Source organism: Panthera leo, chromosome C1, assembly GCF_018350215.1.
Source record: "Panthera leo isolate Ple1 chromosome C1, P.leo_Ple1_pat1.1, whole genome shotgun sequence".
In the NCBI taxonomy this organism is placed as follows: domain Eukaryota; kingdom Metazoa; phylum Chordata; class Mammalia; order Carnivora; family Felidae; genus Panthera; species Panthera leo.
In genome coordinates, this window is record NC_056686.1 from 30,565,635 (window position 1) to 30,582,678 (window position 17,044).

The window sequence follows — 17,044 nt, forward strand, 5'->3', positions numbered from 1 at the left end:
CCGGCCCCTCCTCAGACCTGCAGGTCCCGCTTCCCTCCCGGGCCCACCTCTGACCTCACCTTCCCAGCACCCCATGCCTCCCTGCAGCCCAAGCCCACCCAGCTATCCTGACTTGGGAGCTGCACACCCTTGTGGGCCAGGAGAACCATGTGTGTCTCATCACGACCAAGCTTTTCCCAGGAAAGCAGTCCCTGAGGGCAGCAACTCCCACTTGATGTGAGAAAGGCAGTGTGACCACAGGGTCAAAGCTGCTGTTAGTGATGTTTACTCTCACTCAGGGGCATCACTTAACCTCTTACTAGATTAACATAGGGGCAGGGACACCAGGAAGTAGGCTTCTAGGTAAACGTTCTAGAAAGAAATCTCAATCCTATTATCAACAAACTTTTAAAACACTTAGCAATAAACAGCAGCAACAATGCTCCTCACAGAAGCTATTATTCGGCATTTAAAGGTATCCCAGACAGCATCAAAAGCATTTACTTCCTGTGGGAGACACAAAGAACTAAGGGACCAGGAAAAAGACAATGGGGAGGTGAACAGAAGGGGGGGGCAAAGCCCAGCCCGTCACCCAGGCCACACCTGTAACGCTCTCCTCATACACCGTGCAGCAGGTGGCTGAATGCACATGCCTGTCACTCACCCCACAGGCATCTGTGTGACGGGAGGCCGAGGGTGCCAGGGGACACGGTGATGTGTGTTTAGAGCACACAGGTACACAGGTGGGATGCACATGTTATGTGTGTGTTGTGGTGTGATGTGTGACCAGAAGCAAGCATGTCTTGTAAATCTGGGTGCCCACATATGTACGTGAATGCCTTACACGTGCATGTGCAGGGCACGAATCTGGGTGTGCACAAGCAGTCAGGGTAAGTCGGGTGTGTGTGGGTTCAGATGCCTAGGGGTCTACATGTGAACGTGGCCACATACGGACCAGTTCCTGTACAGACATGGGAAGTTAACTGCGTGTGCCTACAGTGAAGGGTGGGGAGAGCTCCCTGAGACCCGAGCAGACGCTTCTATCCACCTGGATGCACGAGCCCTCTCCCCGTGGGTGGGGACAGGATGGACGCGGTACTGACCAGGGACTGCAGGATGGCGTGGTTGGTGGCGTTCATGCACGAGTCCAGCGGGAAGGAGCACTCCCCCTCACAGTAATAGGCCGAGTACCCTTGGGGAGCAATGACCCAATCCTGGGGGGGAAAGAGGAGAAAGTGAGTGCCATCCAGATGCCCCCCCACACACACTGAGCCCCTGAATCCAGCACACGGCACAAGACGACTCAGGGCTGCCCCTTACCCACCTGCAGCCCCAGCCCCATCAGCCAAGCCTAGGGTCCCTGCAGGCAGGCTCCCCCAAGAGGCCGGTCATCCACCAGGAGACCCTCTGCAGGCAGGGCTGGGCACAGCTCTGTCCCCTTCACGTGCACTGGGCATCATCCTCCCCACCCGCCCCACTGCTTGCATCTTCTAGAGCTGCTGTCCCAGCAGACGTGCACACGCACTGCCCTCCCAGCCTCGGTTTCCCTGTTGCAGCCCTGACATGTTCTGGCTGAGGATTCAGACTATCCCCATTTCCATGGTTTTCACCAAAAAGCACCTCCTCACTATAAAAGAAAGACATATTGCCTTCAGAAAACACTGAAGAACCTAATGCATGAGAAAATTAAAGTCACCCATAATTCTAGATGCCCCTGGAGATACACCTATCATCTCTGGGTGGGGACCGTCATGTAAGAAGGAGGAGAGTCAGAAATTACCAGCCAGCCGAGGTCCTGGAAGCTGACGTAGAGTTCGTGCCGCCGGCAAACCTGCCGGCCGTCGGTGCCGTGAACGTCATCTGCAGGGACAGAAGCCAGGTCTGTTCTGGGGTTCCTGCTCTGGGCAGCTTCCACAGGGAGCTCCCAGGGCGGGGGACACCCCACCGGGCACACTTGGGGAATAAATGAATGCAGTGAAACAGACGCATTTGATCTCGTTAAGCCCATCCTACAGCTCTGCTGGTGTCATGACCCAGCTCGAGAAACTTCGATGGCTCCAGGTGGGTCCGATAGCTACAGAGGAACCCTGCACTCACCCCAGCCTCCCCTGAGTTCCAACCTGTGGGCCCTCCCGATGCTTCAGTAAACAGCCCAGGGGACCCTGGGCCATCAGTGGCTCCTTTTCTGTACTGACCTCATCCCACCTCTCCTGCCGCCCCCATTCCACGGGATCGAGTGGCTCACGGAAGCCAAAGGGCGGACTCCCCGTGGAGGAGAGGAGGGCAGGAGGGCAGAGCAGGCCCACTCCTGATCCTGAGGGCCTCAGTCTGCGGGGGAGACCTCCGCATAAACAGTTGTGCATCCTGCAGGGTCCCCAGGGGCTGTGCTGCCCGGAGGATGGGGCACCTGATTCTGATGGAGATTTCTGGAAAAAGCCCTGGGAGCCAGGGGAGGGCAGAGAAAGCACTTCTGGGTGGCAGGGACGGAGAGGGCAGAGGCTGGTCCACAGGACGTGCTGGGGGGTGACCCCCGGCCTGAACCTACTGAGGACCCAGAGGGTTCTGTCCCCTCCAGGTGGCTCCCAGGCCCCGCCCCAGGCCCCTCCCGGACCTCACCAAAGATCCCTGGGAGTTTGTTCGGGTGTGGCAGCTCGTTGGTTTTCTTGGGCGGCCTCCTCTTCAGGGGCCTCGCTGCCCGAGGGGCTCGGACGGGACCAGGGCTCGCCCTGAAAAAAGTGACCAGGAAAGGCTGTTTGGAGCCCGGCGCCCGTCGCCCCAGCAGGCCGGCCAGGCCAGGATCCACGCTGTGCCCTGAGACGGAGAGAGGAGAGAGGGCGATCACTCACGGGCAGGGGCCGTGCACGTGGGACAGCGGGGACCCTCCTGCCAGGGCCTGCTCGGGCCCAGGAGTGTGGAGGCAGAGGGCCTCAGTTTGCTCCTCTGGAAACAGGAGTCCCAGGTCCGAGGGAGATGGAGGGAGGGGGGCCTCGCGAACACAGGGTCATTACTCGTGATAACGGTGAACAATGCCATCTGTGAAGCACTTTATAGGTTTCGAGTTAGTTCACACGCGTGACCTTATGTGTCTCCACAGTCCCCCTGGACCTCATGCTTTGCTGAGAAACGTCACAGCCACTCTGCCGGGGGCTCGCAGAACCACGGTTCCCATGTCCATCTGAGCGCTCCGAGGCCCGAGTTCTCCCTTCCACCCCATACGTTCTGGGGGTGTGGATGGATTTATGACCCAGCAGATTGGAGCAGCCACCAGGATGCACCCAGGGCTTGCTCTGCCCAGCACTGCCAAGAGCAGGGCACTAACTGTCCCCTGACATCCACAAACGAGACCCCGGGTTCAGTGGGGCAGAGACATCTGGCCAAAGTCCTGGAGCCACGGTTCAGTCAGATCCCAAGTTCTTACGCACTGAAGGTCTTACTCCCGAGTTTGTGGGTTAAAAAAGAGAGAAAAGGCTGTGTGGGCGAGACATGATGGGGACCTCCGGCTTGGAAGAGGGACACCCCTGAAAATGGGATTTGACCCCACAGCTGCTTAGAGATGAGGATGCCCTGAGAAACACACTCACGATCCCTGGAAATGTCGACTCCACCAATGAAACCAACTTCCTGTACCTCTTTGTATTTCCAAATGACCTCTTGATTTCTTAACTGTCAAAGTAACACAAGGGCAACTGTAAGGTAACCTCTGGGGAAGAAATATCACTCAGAAACCTCTGCCCACCCCAACACATCATTTTCATCTTTCTGGAATATTTTCATGTCACCTGAACTTTTACACAATGGTCATCTTAACAAAGAAGTCTGTATGTTTTCCAACTTTTTCACATAAACATGTTCACGGCTGTTAAAATGTCTCCACTATGAACGTTTCAAATGTATAAAATTCCTTTGAGAAAATGTACCATATTTAGAGATTAGCTTAACTTTAGACATTTAGGTTATTTCCCGGCTTTCATTAAAAGACGAGAAAGGGGTAGATCTCTTCATTCTCATTTCCTGTGGAATTTTCCTTTTTCTTTGTTTGAATGTTTCTATTTTTCGGGGGGGGGGGGGGGGGAACGTGAGTGGGGGAGGGGCAGAGAGAGAGGGGAACAGAGGCTCTGCAGTGGGCTCTGTGCTGGACAGCAGCGAGCCCATCGTGGGGCTCAAACTTACAAACTGAAACTGTGAGATCGTGACCGGAGCAGGAGTCGGATGCTCAACCAACTCAGCCACCTAAGAGCCCCTCCCACGGTATTTTCTTAAACTAAACGACAGGAGGTGATTGCTGACTTTTATGCTCCTTAAAACACAGTGCCAACTGCTCTACTTCCTGTACATCACCTCAGTGTTGCCACCCTGACACACGCACACACGCACAGGCACATGTACGCATGTACATATGGAAACACATGTGCACTTCTCATACAGGATACAGACATACACATACACATACACGATGCTACGTGTCTGTTCCATTAGCGGGTGTCTGATTCACTGTGAAACCATCCCAGTCCTGCTCTGCTGGCAAAGGTCAGCCCTTAAACAGCCGGGCTCTAGACCTGGGGCCCCGGGCCAAGTTGGTTGAACTAATCAGTCCAGAGACTAAACTTTGATCTATGACATCACCTCCCACAAACAAATGCACCGGACACGTTAGAGGCACCGCTCAGGAACGATCCTGCTGGGATGGGAGGGGGGTCAGCTGCAGGGGCTGACACTGGAAGGAGCCTTGGGGATACGGGGGTGGTTACTCCTCCCTCATCACTTCCCCCCACATTTCGTGGCTCGTTCCCGAGAGAAGGCTCCTCGGTGAAAGCCTTCCTGTGGGATCATCCGAGCTGCAGGAATTTAACGTAAACATCAGTGAGGAGGGCGTCCGACTGCCCGACGACGGAACCAGACCTAACTCAGGACTCACAGAACATGCAAGAGAAACACCAATGATCTCCTTTTGTTTTTAATTAAAGCTATATTCCTAATGAGAGAATAGTCTGTCTGGCGGTAGCTGAGTCTGAGACGCCAGGAGAACCGGTCAGACGAATGGACAGGCGTGATGACACCCCTTCTGGGTGAGAGGCAGTGGCGAAAATGAAACACACCCTCTGACCAGGGCTTCCTTTCCCGGGTCAGGCGGCCACCTGCTGCATGGGTCTGAGGTTCGGTGACACGGCGAAGGGCTGCCCGTGCTCTGTGACGTCGTCCACGGTCAGCCCGTCCCAGAGCTCGATCAGCGTCGGGCCTTTCTTCTTGTGCACGTCGAACACGGCCTTGTCAGTGATGATCCGGTCCACACAGCGCCTCCCGGTCAGCGGCAAGGTATGCTTCTCCAAGATTCTGGGTTTGTTGGCCTTGGTGCAGTGCGCCATGGTGACCACCACTCTGGTCTTGGGACTGGACACCAAGTCCATCCCCCCCCCCCCCCATGCCTTTCACTTTCTTCCCGGGTATCATCCAGTTAGCGAGGTCATCGTATTTAGAGACCTGCATGGCTCCCAGCATGGTGAGGTCAAGGTGCCCCCCTCGAATCATGGCGAATGAGTCATCACTGGAGAAGAAACAGCCCCCGGGGAAAATGCTCACCGTCTGCTTGCCCGCGTTGATGAGATCTGCATCCACCTCATGTTTGGGTGGGAACGGCCCCAAGCCCAGGATGCCATGTTCACTGTGAAGATGAACAGTCATGTCCGGGCTGATGCAGTTGCTGGCCAGGAGCGGGATTCCTATGCCCAGATTGGCATACATGCCATCCTCAAATTCAAGAGCTGCCCGCTTGACAATTCGGGCCCCGGGGTCATCTGCAGACTCGGCTTTTTCATCGTGCTCCTTCCTGAGGGCTAGATGCTCAATTCTTTTCTCGTGTTTTTCTCCCTGAATCACGCGGTCGACATAAATGTTAGGAACGTGGATGTCTTCGGGGGCAAAGGTCCCCACATCCACGGTTTCTTCCACCTCCACCACGGAGGTTTCCGCAGCTTTGCACATGGGCACGTTGAAACTCCTGGTGCTTTTTCTGAAGATGACGTTCCCGGCGCGGTCGGCCTTCCACCCCTTCACCAAAGCAAAATCGGCGGTGATGGCCTGCTCCAGATAAGATAGTGGTACCCGTGGAACTCCCTCACCTCTCGGGGCTGGCTCATGATGGCGATGTGGCCGTCGGGCACGGACCTGATGGGGGCGCCTCCCTCCTGAACCAGGGTCCCGTAGGCCATGGGAGTGTAGAAGGTGGGCACCCCGGCGCCCCCAGCGTGGATGCACTCGGCCAGGGTGCCCTGGGGTGTCAGCTCCAGCTCGCCCGCCAGGTACCGGCGCTCACACAGCGTGTTCTCCCCCACGTAGGAGCAGATGAGGCGGGCGCGATCTGCTTGGCCTCCAGTAACAGGCCCGGCCCAAAGCCGTCCACGCCCACGTTGCTGCTGACCACGGTCAAGTCTTTGACTCGCGTGCGGAGCAGCGCCTGAATCAGGTTCTCTGGAATCCCGCAGAGCCCGAAGCCGCTGACCATGATCTTGGCCCTGTCCGCGATGTCTTTGACGGCCTCCACGGGATCCGCGTAGAATTTGGCGCGGGCGCGAGCGCTGGTGGCCAGGCAGCGCACACCGCCCTGGGCCTCGGCCAGCGTGGGCCCCCAGCGGCTGGCGGGGACGCGGTGCCCGAGCGCCCGCGCGCGTGAGCCTCTGGAGGACGGTCATCGTGTGCTCCAGCTCTGGGCCCCGGACTGAGACCGGCGGGGAACAGGCCAACGCTGGCCACCCCACAGCGTCACAGAGCAGGGAGGGCGCGTGGGGCAGTGACGCTCACACCGGGTGGCCCCTGCGCCCCTGCCCACAGTGAGGGGCCCCTCCCACAAGGGGATTCCGGACCCTGCATTCCCCGCTGCGGAGGCAGCAGCGTTCCTGAGGGGAAGACGCGACACTGAGTCCTCGGGGTTGGCGGCAAGGCCACCCGTGTCCAGCCCAAAGCCCCGGGGGCAAGGGAGGTCCTTCGCGGAGCCCTTCTGGGCACACCTCTCCCTGTTGGACACCCCCAACTCTGGGTGGTCCCCTTCCTTCTCCGTCACCACACCCTTCCCGGGTGACCTGCTCCAGTCCCCTGGCCCTCAGGCCACGAAGACGGCCGCGCTTCCCACACCTGCGCCGCCCGCCCCCGCGCTCATCTGTCCTGGATGACCGGCCATCTGGACGTCTACCAGGGCTCCCAATGACCTCACTGCCAAAGAAAGTGCTCTGGGGTTGCTGCCTCAGACCTGCCCCCTCCTCTTCTTTTACTCAGACACAAATCTATTAAAAATGGGCCCCTGGCTCACTCCACATTTTCCGTGATACCTCCGCTGCCCACTTTTCTCCATTTCTGCCGCTACCGACAAGCTTCTCCCCACTCCACCTGCACACTGGGTGGCTCCTGAGCCTCTGTGACGGCGCTCTTGTCCCCCACACACCACCCTCCTTGCTCATGTCAGGGGCGGGCCGTTCTGGATACATACGGAGAAAGGTTTTATTTTATCCTAGTTGAGATTTACAGAAAAACTGCACCGACAGCCCAGAGTCCCCGGATACCCAGAGCCGGTTTCCCCTGGGAAATGTGAACATTTAAGTTAGGGCCGTGGATTTGTCACAACTGATGAACCAATATGATAAATTAACACGATATATATTCGGATCTCGCCGGTCTTCCCCATGTCCTCTCTCTCTTCCAGGGTCCCCGCCCGGATCCCACATGGCCGTCAGCTGCTACAACTGCTCAGGCGCCTCTGCGCTCTCACACGAGCTCAGACTTGCTTTGTAATTATGACGGTTTGCAGAAGGACCTGAAGGGCACTCTGCCTTAAGACCTTCCGTTTCCGTTTGTCTGGGTTTTTCTCACGGTTAGACGGGGTGTGGGTTTTGGGGGGAAGACCACGAGATGGAGGGCCCTTCCCATCCCTTCATGTCAAGGGGACACGGGAGGTACGTGACATTCACATGAACCCTGATCACCTGCCGAGGCAGCATGCTCAGCTTTCTCCTCTGTGAACTTACTTCCCCCACCCCGTCCCGACTGTACTTTGGGAAGCAGGTCGCTAAGCGTTGTCACACTGAGGGGTGATGTCCTCCTTGGGGGGGCGGGGGGGGGTGTTTTCAGAGGGCTCTTTTCAGATCCTGCCATCCTCCACTGCTATGAAATACAGGGAGCTACCCCCCACGCTCCAACACCAGGCCCTGGTTTACCCACAGAGGGCCCGGAACGCCTGGCGGGCTCAGTTGGTAAAGCATGCGACGCTTAACCTCAGCGTTGTGAGTTGGAGCCCCACGTTGGGTGCAGATATTACTTAAAAATAAAATCTTGGGGGCCCTGGCTGGTTTAGTTGGTTAAGCGTCCGACTCTGGCTCAGGTCATGATCTCTCAGTTCACGAGTCTGAGCCCCACATCAGCTCTCTGTCATCAGTGCAGAGCCTGCTTTGGATCCTCTGTCCCCTGTGCCCCTCCCTGGCTCACGCTCTCTCAAAAATAAATAAACGTTAAAAAATAAATATAATCTTAAAAAAAAAGAACGCGCCCTGCCAGCTCTCAGTCTCCTCTCCCATCTGCCCTGGCCCCCCCTGCTCCAGCCACGGCCGCCCCTTCCTGCAGCTCAGATACGCCAATCTTGTGCCCACCTTTGGCCTCTCCATCCCACCTCCTGCCATAACGGAGGCTCTTCCCCAGATACCTATGGCACGAATGAAGGCGTGATCCTCATTCTACAGATGAGGAAACGGAGGCTTAGCAGGTAAGTATCCTGCAAGGTCACCGAGTGAGAGCGCTGCAGGGCTGGGATTCAAGCCCAGGCCTCTCTGATCAAGTCTGAGGGTACATCCGCTTCCCCTCCTGCCCTGCCCAGTAGGGGACCTCCCAGCCTACACGGTTGCTCCTGGAGAGGGAAAACACAGACTCTCTCTTAGCAGCTCAAGCGTGGGTTCCGCACAAGGAGAGGAGGGAGAGCACTGGAGTAGGGGGCCCCCTGCTGCGGGAACCTGGCCCCTGCACCCCGCTGACCCCCACGCGGGGCAGGGATCGTCACCCCAGGTGCAGGGCTGAGAAAGGCCAGGCCTCCAGGGCCCAGGGAGGGGGCTGCAGCCCTACAGGCTGCCAGCAGCGCCAGAGGAGCCCCCGGGAGAAGGTCTGCCGCCCAACCCTGGGCCTCACCATCGTCCGTTTCCACATAGAGGCGGAGCCCCAGGTCCTTGTTCCGGCTCAACAACCAGCGGTCACTGGCTGCTGTCACGTCCAACACCAGCCAGCCCTCGTCCCCAGCTCGGAGCGTCTGAAGATCCAAAAAGAACAAGTCAGACTCCCTGTGGACACGAAAGAACAATTAACCGAGGGCTGGCACAGCTGCCTCTGTGTTTCTAGGGCCCTCCTGTGGACCACGAGTGGGCGCCTGCCTGGCTCAGGCCGGGTGCCTCACTCTCCTCATCTCACTGCATCTACCCCACAAAGGTGTTACTGCGCCCACGCAGCGATGTGGAAACTGAGGCTCAGGAGCTCAGTGACCTGCCCAAGGTCCTGCCCCAGGACAGCGGGGCACGGACTTGCAGCAGGACTGGTTCTGGGTCACTCCCCACAGTGACACGAGGCCTGGGGTCAAGTATCTTTCTGAGTCTGGGGGTGTGCTCTCCAGGGAGCTCCCCTTCTGTCCTCTGGGACATGTCCCCTCCAGGGCTGGGCCCGATACACCGACAGAAGCTCGACCGGGAGGCGGGGCATGGGGCAGGCACCTGTTGGACTGCTCTCTGACCACCTCGAACATGCTGACGTGCAGGGTCCCGTTGAGCAGGTGGGTGCTGGCCATCTTGTAAATCCGGAACTCAGCGGCTGTGACCATCTCCCCCTCTGGGATCTGGGTCAGGTCAAAGCGGAACTCCTTCCAGTGGGGCTCCTGGTGGCCCAGGGTACGGTCACGCTCCACTGCAAGACAGAGCGGGACCGGCGGTCACTTGTGTTCTGGGCTCAGGCTGGGGGTGGGCGGAGTTGGGTGGGAGCTGGGGGCCGAGGCAGCCTGGGTGGTGACGGCCCCCTCCTCTGCAAAGGGGCTTGCTCCCAGGCTCCGCCCGCTGGGTGCTGAGAAGGCTCAGTGGGGCTACATGGTGAGGCGTCTGCATAGGACCCAGCATACACCAGCTGAACGAGAGCAGCCTTCACTTCTGGCCCCTGAGTCCCAAACCCGGCCTGCCATTCCCATTCCCTGCTGGCGCTGGGACCCGAGGGTGAAGTAGAGGTCAGGTCCCTCCTTTGGGAAGACGGACATCAGAGCCAAGGCAGAAAAGGGCCACGTAAGGGTGCAGACATAACTGAGTACATTTCTGAGCCAGGGGCTGTCCAGAATCTGCCGATGTACATGCATGGAAGCCTGGGGAGGGGGAGGCTTTGCAGCTGACACGGGCTGGGCCTTGAGGGGTGAGAGCGGATGTGTTGAGAGAGAAGGACACTGCACAAGAAAGGGGCCAGCCTCAGCAAAGGCCTAGGGCTGAGGAACAGATTGTGCCAGCAGGGGAAACAACAGCCATAAAACACAGCAAAGGGTGAGATGATGGCAGGCCCCGTTTGGGGACAAGGGGGAGGAAGAAGGAGTGCCGGAGGGAGACTCAGAAAGGAACAAGGAGTAGCAAGTAGGAGTGACAGCTCCTGGAGAGACCTGGTCAGGGCCTGGGGAAGCTGGACAGTCCCATGGTGTGGTGGGATCTGAGCAGGCTTCCCGGAGGAGGGGACATCTGAACTGGCCTTGAAGGATGGGACAGAGTCTTGTCGGGTGGAGAAGGTGGCAGGGAAGGCATCCTAGGCAGAGGGGACCCCAGAGGCACCGGTGTGGGGTGCTGGGGCGTCCACAGAGCAGCAGTGTGGGGGACGGGCCCTGAGTGGCTGTGGCCTGACTGCGGAGGGCTGGAATTCTGGCCCAGGAACGTGGGCTGTGCCTCTGGCCGCTGGGGTTCAGGGCTCTGGGCAGCAGGGGCGCAGTGTGGTTTGGGGTGGGGAAGAAGGTATGTGTGGAGGGGCAGGTGAAGCACAGGCTGGAGGGGGAGCCAGGGCGGCCTGGTGGCGAGGCTGGACTGTCTGGGCAGGAGGCTGTGGGTGGCGAGTCAATCCCACATCTCCCCAGCTGCCCGGAAGTGCCCAGGACAGTATATTTAGTACCGTCTTACTTTAGCCTCTTGTCACTTTCAAACACCACAAATCTGTGTTTCCGGAAAGCAGGGGTGGGAGCCGCCCAGAGCCGTCCTCAAAACCCAACACTGAGATTTTAATTACATGTCTCTGAGTCTTTTAAAAACTCTCTCTCTCCGGCTACTGGGCTCAGTGACCACAAGTCACCAGGCCGGTGGTGGAGGCGGATGTGGGGAGCCCTTCCCGTCCTCACGGTGAGGACTTGGTCTGGTGATGGACAAACAGCTGGGCTGGGTGGGGCCCGTGGACGCACATTTGGACAGGAGGAGACGGGCTTCTCATCCCCAGCCGAGGAGGAGAAGAAACAGAACGTCCATCCTCTGACAGCGTGCCGGACACGCGGCAAATGCCCACCCGTGGCCCAGGCTGTTGCGGAGGCAGCATGACCCAGAGCGGATGCGGGTCCTCCCACACAGGCAGAGAGCGCGGAGGGCAGGGTTCTGGACCCTCACCAAGCGATACACGTCAAGAATATGGACACGCATGTCCCCTCCCCCCTACAGACACACTCACACTCACACACATGCACAGCTTTGGTGACAATTTCCATCCACTCGAGGACTGCACTGACCACCCTGTTATGTGGCTGTGTAATCCCGGTCGTGCAGGATGACGTAAGTCTAGGCTGCTGGCTGTCACAGGGTGCAGCACAGAGCACGAAGGAGGGTGGCTCAGTCACACCCTTCACCTGTGTCCTCTCAGAGCATCATAGATGTATCAGCTCCCAAGGCCCAGTGGCGGCTGACAGGCGGGTCCTGGGGCCACTGGGAATCTCCGTCTGCAGGCCTGACACTGATTTCATGCTGGATCTGGGGACTCGGGGCACAACCCGTGAGCCCGCCAGCTCCTCACCCTGCGGCCTCCCTCCCGTGCTGACCTGGGGGGCCAGGTGCGCTGGGTCGAGAGAGCCTCATGTACCTGCATTGACCCCAGTTCCCAGCTTCCATTGTGGGTTTGTGAAATCGATGAGGCACCCAGTAGTTCGGCACAGGAAACTCCCCACCCTGGCTGTTCCAGGTAAGCACTAGAAGGGACATTTTTAGGAAAGTAATGCTCTTCATCAGTAATTAGTGGTATTTCCTGAAGTGTGGAACTGGGTAAAGAACACTCCTTCATCTGACAGTTGAGAGGATGCGGAGAGATAACCTATGGATTTGCCTCTTTTTCTGTGGCTGTTGCTTTGAGTCAGTAGAGAGACTTTCCAAAAGCTGGTGCTCTGGGAAAGCATTTTCGGGGACCTCTATGACCCCTTTGTTAACAGTGCAAACCAAGCCTACTTTAGCCAAAGAGGTAGCTTAGGGCAGCACAGGGAGCTCTGACCAGTGGTCAGGACATTCACTGCAGGCCTGACCCTGCACCAACCAGGTACGTACTTGGCCTCGTCTCCTCTGTGAACTGAGAATAAGGGTACTGCCCAGCTTTCCTCACTTTATAAACAGTCAGACAATGGACTGGGAGGGGTGGCCATTCAACAAGAGTTCTTGAGGAGCCTGACTTGCAATCTCCCTACATTGTGCTAAGATGTGGTACCCTGGTACCCTCAGGAGGCCATGTCAGAAATTTCAAAGCTGGGGGGAGGAGAGGGAAGGAAGAAGTGGAATGATCTTTTCCCAAATAAATGTGTTAATCTGCCCATTTAATTTTCCTTAGTTTATCAAGTTCAATTTATAAACAAATTTATTAAGTTCTTACTATATGTAAGATTGTTCTGATAACCCAGTGAAGAATTGGGCAAAAGACATGAACAGACACTTCTCCAAAGAAGACATCCAGATGGCCAACCGACACATGAAAAAATGCTCAAGATCACTCATCATCAGGGAAATACAAATCAAAACTACAATGAGATACCACCTCATACCTGCCAGAATGGCTAACATTAACAACTCAGGCAACAACAGATGTTGGCAAGGATGTAGAGAAAGAGGATCTCTTTTGCACTGCTGATGGGAATGCAAACTGGTGTAGCCACTTGGGAAAACAGTATGGAGGTTCCTCAAAAAATTAAAACTAGAACCACCCTACGACCCAGCAATTGTACTACTAGGTATTTATCTAAGGGATACAGGTGTGCTATTTCAAAGGGATACGTGCACCCCAACATTTATAGCTGCACTACCAATAATAGCCAAAGTAAGGAAAGAGCCCAAATGTCCATCAACGATGAATGGATAAAGAAGATGTGGTATATATATACAATGGAGTATTACTCGGCAATCAAAAAGAATGAAATCTTGCCATTTGCAACTACATGGATGGAACTAAAGGGTATTATGCTAAGCGAAATTAGTCAGAGAAAAACAAATATCATGACTTCACTCATGAGGACTTTAAGACACAGAACAGATGAACATAAGGGAAGGGAAGCAAAAATAATACAAAAACAGGGAGGGGGACAAGACATAAGAGACTCTTAAATATGGAGAACAAACAGAGGGTTGCTGGGGGTGTAGTATAAGGGGAGATGGGATAAATGGGTAAGAGGCTTTAAGGAATCTACTCCTGAAATCATTGTTGCAATATATACTAACTTGGATATAAATTTAAAAATTAAAAACAAAACAAACACAAAAACAAAAAAACAAAACAAAACCAAAAAACAAAAACCCTAGAAGATGGCCTTCAGCTGGATCCTGAGCATGCTGGGACCCTGATCTCAAATTGCAGCCTCCAGAACTGTGAGAAATAAATGCTTTTCTGTTTAAGCCAAAAAAAAAAAAAAAAAAAAAAAAAAAAAAAGACTGTTCGGAGCACTGGGAATACAGTGAATAAGACAGGTAAATTGGGTCTCTGTACTGACGGAGTTTACGATCTAAGGGGGAAGACACAATATGAACAACAAAACAAGTAAGATAGGGGATGCTGTTTACATTGTGAGTGAAATATAGAGGGTTATAGGCTCAAAAGTAATGGCAACAGGGAGAGGGTACTTTTCATAGGGTGCTCAGTACAGCCTTTGCGAGGTAGGTGAGAGCAAACATGAATATTCTCACACGTTGCTGGTAGGAAGGCATTGGATAGAGATGCCCGCCTGGGTGGCTCAGTTGGTTAAGCATCCGGCTTTTGATTTCAGTTCAGGTCATGATCTCACAGTTTGTAAGTTCAAGCCCTGCATCAGGCTCTGTGCTGGCTGCTTAGGATTCTCTCTCTGCCCCTCCCTATTGCTCGCTCTACCTCAAAAATAAATACACATTAAAAAAAAAAAAAAGGAATGCATTGGAGAGGAATTTGGCAATATCCTTTTGCAGGACCATGGCAAAATTACATATGAATTTACCCTTTAACAACACAACCCTTTGTCGCACTGGCAAAAACATGAAAGGCCACGCACCAAGTATTTACTGGGCATAGGGAACACACAGAGCGACACCTGGCACTTCTAAATGTTTATTTTCTACATAATTATAAAAACTGCCAAAAATGATCAAACGTTGGACCAGCTGGTCTGGGGAACCGCAAATGAATTTACTTTCTGATTCACCTTAATGTGGCTTCCAGAATAAGAAACAATCATGAATCACCAACATGTGTTGATAGGACTCTTGGCCTTCTCCCTCAGTCTCTGATAAACCAACCTCCACATCCCATGTTTGGGAAAGGCCCTTTCTGTGGGGAGGTTGTGGCCTCCGCCCTCTATGACTGCCACCCACAATCTGCATCTGAGGCCCTGCACCACTCATGGGCCAGGTCTCCAGATGCCACACCCGGAGTCTACCAGTCCTACACCAACAAAAACTTTGGCTATTTTTGTGCCCTGGACAAAATTTAGAGTCATCCAGAAGACCTAAATCTGTCTTGTTTCTGACCATAAGTAAGCCACCCAGAGTGGCTGTTAAGAAAAGAAAATCTGACCCGTCTGCCCTCAAACCCTTCCCCAGCCCCACAGGGCCCCTGGGAGGAGCCCAAGCTCTGGTTCCAGGACCCCCTGAGCTGACCTGGCCCAACCTCATGGCCTCCTCGGCCTTCCGGCTGCAAACACCCTCCCTGGACACCCTCCCCAAAGCGCTCTCTCCTGAGTTGCCCCCATCCCACCTGGTCCAAAGGCTACTCTCCTCTCAGTCCAGCTGTCAAGGCCCCCTCATCCTGCTCCGACCCCACACAGATCAGCCTGCCAGCCTCTCCCTTTCCCCAGTCCCAGGGGTCCCCATCTCTGCTCCACGTGCCCTTTTGGATGGTGCACAATTGAGGGCAGGACTGCACAATGTGGGGTGGAAACGGGAGGCTCTCAGTGAACTTCCACTGAGCTCCTTGTGTTCTGGGGGCCCAGAGAGGGGATGTGTCTGCTGGTTCTTCCCAAGGTCTCCGGGACAGCGGCTCATCATCCAGCAGCCGCTGCCCCTTGGGTTGGCCATGCTGCCGGTCTGGAGTGGCCTCCATGTCAGAGTGTGCCTCCATCAGAAGCTACTCACGTTGTCACTTTGCCTTGGGACTGGCCCCCCTTTGCATGGCCAGGCTGCTAAGGGGGAGGGCAGGCTCCCCAGGGTCCCAGAGGCAGATGTGTGGGTCCTGTCTGGCTGGTCCTGCTTGTGACAAGGGCGAGGGCCCCTGCCCCTTCAGACCTAAAACAAGACCCAGGTCTCCATGGCCGGTGCAGGCCCACCAAGGGGCTGCAGAATGGACCACCTACCAAGTCTGCAGCTGAAGGGCTTCTTCCTCCCACCCAGAAATCTCGGTGCTTCCCAGAAGAGGCCAAGGCTCCATTTCTAAGGTATTTTTAGTCAGTTTTCATTACCGACTTTTTTCAAGAGCTGTTTCCATAAATGGTTCTGCACTCATGATTGCTGGTCCAGGCCTCCGACGGCTTCAGACCCCAAATTAAAAGGGAACACCCACACACTCCCCCACATCAAGTCTGTCAAGGCCAAAAAATAGATCCGAGGAGATTGAGCAAGGATACGATTCCCCAGTGCAAACCCGAGGGAAGAACTGAACTGTGGGACTTTTCCGGAAAGATGCGGTCACAGTGACACATCCCTCTCTCCCGTAGGGAATGGATTTCCGTAAGGAGATGGATTGGGTGTACCTCCCTGCCCTGGGCCTCACCCCTGGAGGAGCCCCCATCAGTGGGCAGGGGTGGGCACATTCTTTGGTCAGAGCTGGAAAGGCCTCCAGGGCAACCCTGCAGACATGGGGAAACTGAGGCCCAGAGGGGTAAAGACTTGCCAGGGGTCGTACGTCAGGTGAGAGCCCTTCGTGTGGACTTTCAGACCTGCAGCTGAGGTAAAATGAGTGGCCCTAGCTTCCCTCCAGGTGGTGATACTGGGATGGGGGGGGTCACCTGTCAATGAGGTTCTCCTGTCAATGGGGCCCCCCCCTGAGAATGCCTGCTGAAGCCACCTTCTTCCAGGCAGGGCCCTGGGGGCACTGGAGGTCCCAGGAAGCGCCCAGGGAGATGCCAAACCCGCTGTCAGCCTCCACAAAGACAGTGAGGGCGGCCCTGCTCTGCTGCACCGACCAGGCCCAGACTCCTGCCCCTGCTCTCAGCTCCCTGCCTCCAGCTGTGATCGTCCTCCCTCAACCTTTCCAGTCTGCCCTGAGTGCCTGCCATGCAGGGGATGGGGTGCACGGGGTGGGGGTGCCCCAAAGACTCAGATCTGTCCCTGTTCTCAGGTCGTTCATGGTTTCCCAGGGAGTAAAACAGGGGCGAGACATGGCCCTGAATGAGACTGGCAGAAAGTGACTCAAATCCTAAGAGAAATACACACGATGGGGATGAAGGCTCTAATCATGGAGGGTGCCTTGGGGAGCAGGGGTCAGAGAACACTTTTCTAGAAAACGTATTTGAGAGTGGTGGAAGAATTCTGACAAACAGAAATGGAGGAGAGTATTTTAGGCAAAGGCGCAGAGGTGGGAAATAATGTGCCACCTCCCTTTTTATTTTTTTAATTTG

The 17,044-nt window shown here is 55.6% G+C and overlaps 2 protein-coding genes across 2 annotated transcripts in view; both read right to left on the reverse strand.

The window, feature by feature from the left end:
- Positions 1–17,044, reverse strand: part of BMP8B (bone morphogenetic protein 8b) — a 31,907-nt gene that overhangs the window by 5,624 nt on the left and 9,239 nt on the right. Inside the window, exons 2-6 of the mRNA XM_042951586.1 lie at positions 9,711–9,900; positions 9,139–9,287; positions 2,596–2,790; positions 1,760–1,839; positions 1,083–1,193 (exon numbers count right to left, since the gene is read on the reverse strand). Of these exons, the coding sequence (XP_042807520.1) occupies positions 1,083–1,193; positions 1,760–1,839; positions 2,596–2,790; positions 9,139–9,287; positions 9,711–9,900 (725 nt within the window). The remainder of the gene's footprint in view (positions 1–1,082; positions 1,194–1,759; positions 1,840–2,595; positions 2,791–9,138; positions 9,288–9,710; positions 9,901–17,044) is intronic.
- OXCT2 (3-oxoacid CoA-transferase 2) lies at positions 5,046–7,150 on the reverse strand. Its single transcript, XM_042952385.1, is given in 6 exon segments — positions 5,046–5,393; positions 5,395–6,063; positions 6,066–6,329; positions 6,332–6,650; positions 6,803–6,869; positions 7,105–7,150. Coding segments are annotated over 6 exon segments (1,656 nt in total). The 3' UTR covers positions 5,046–5,102.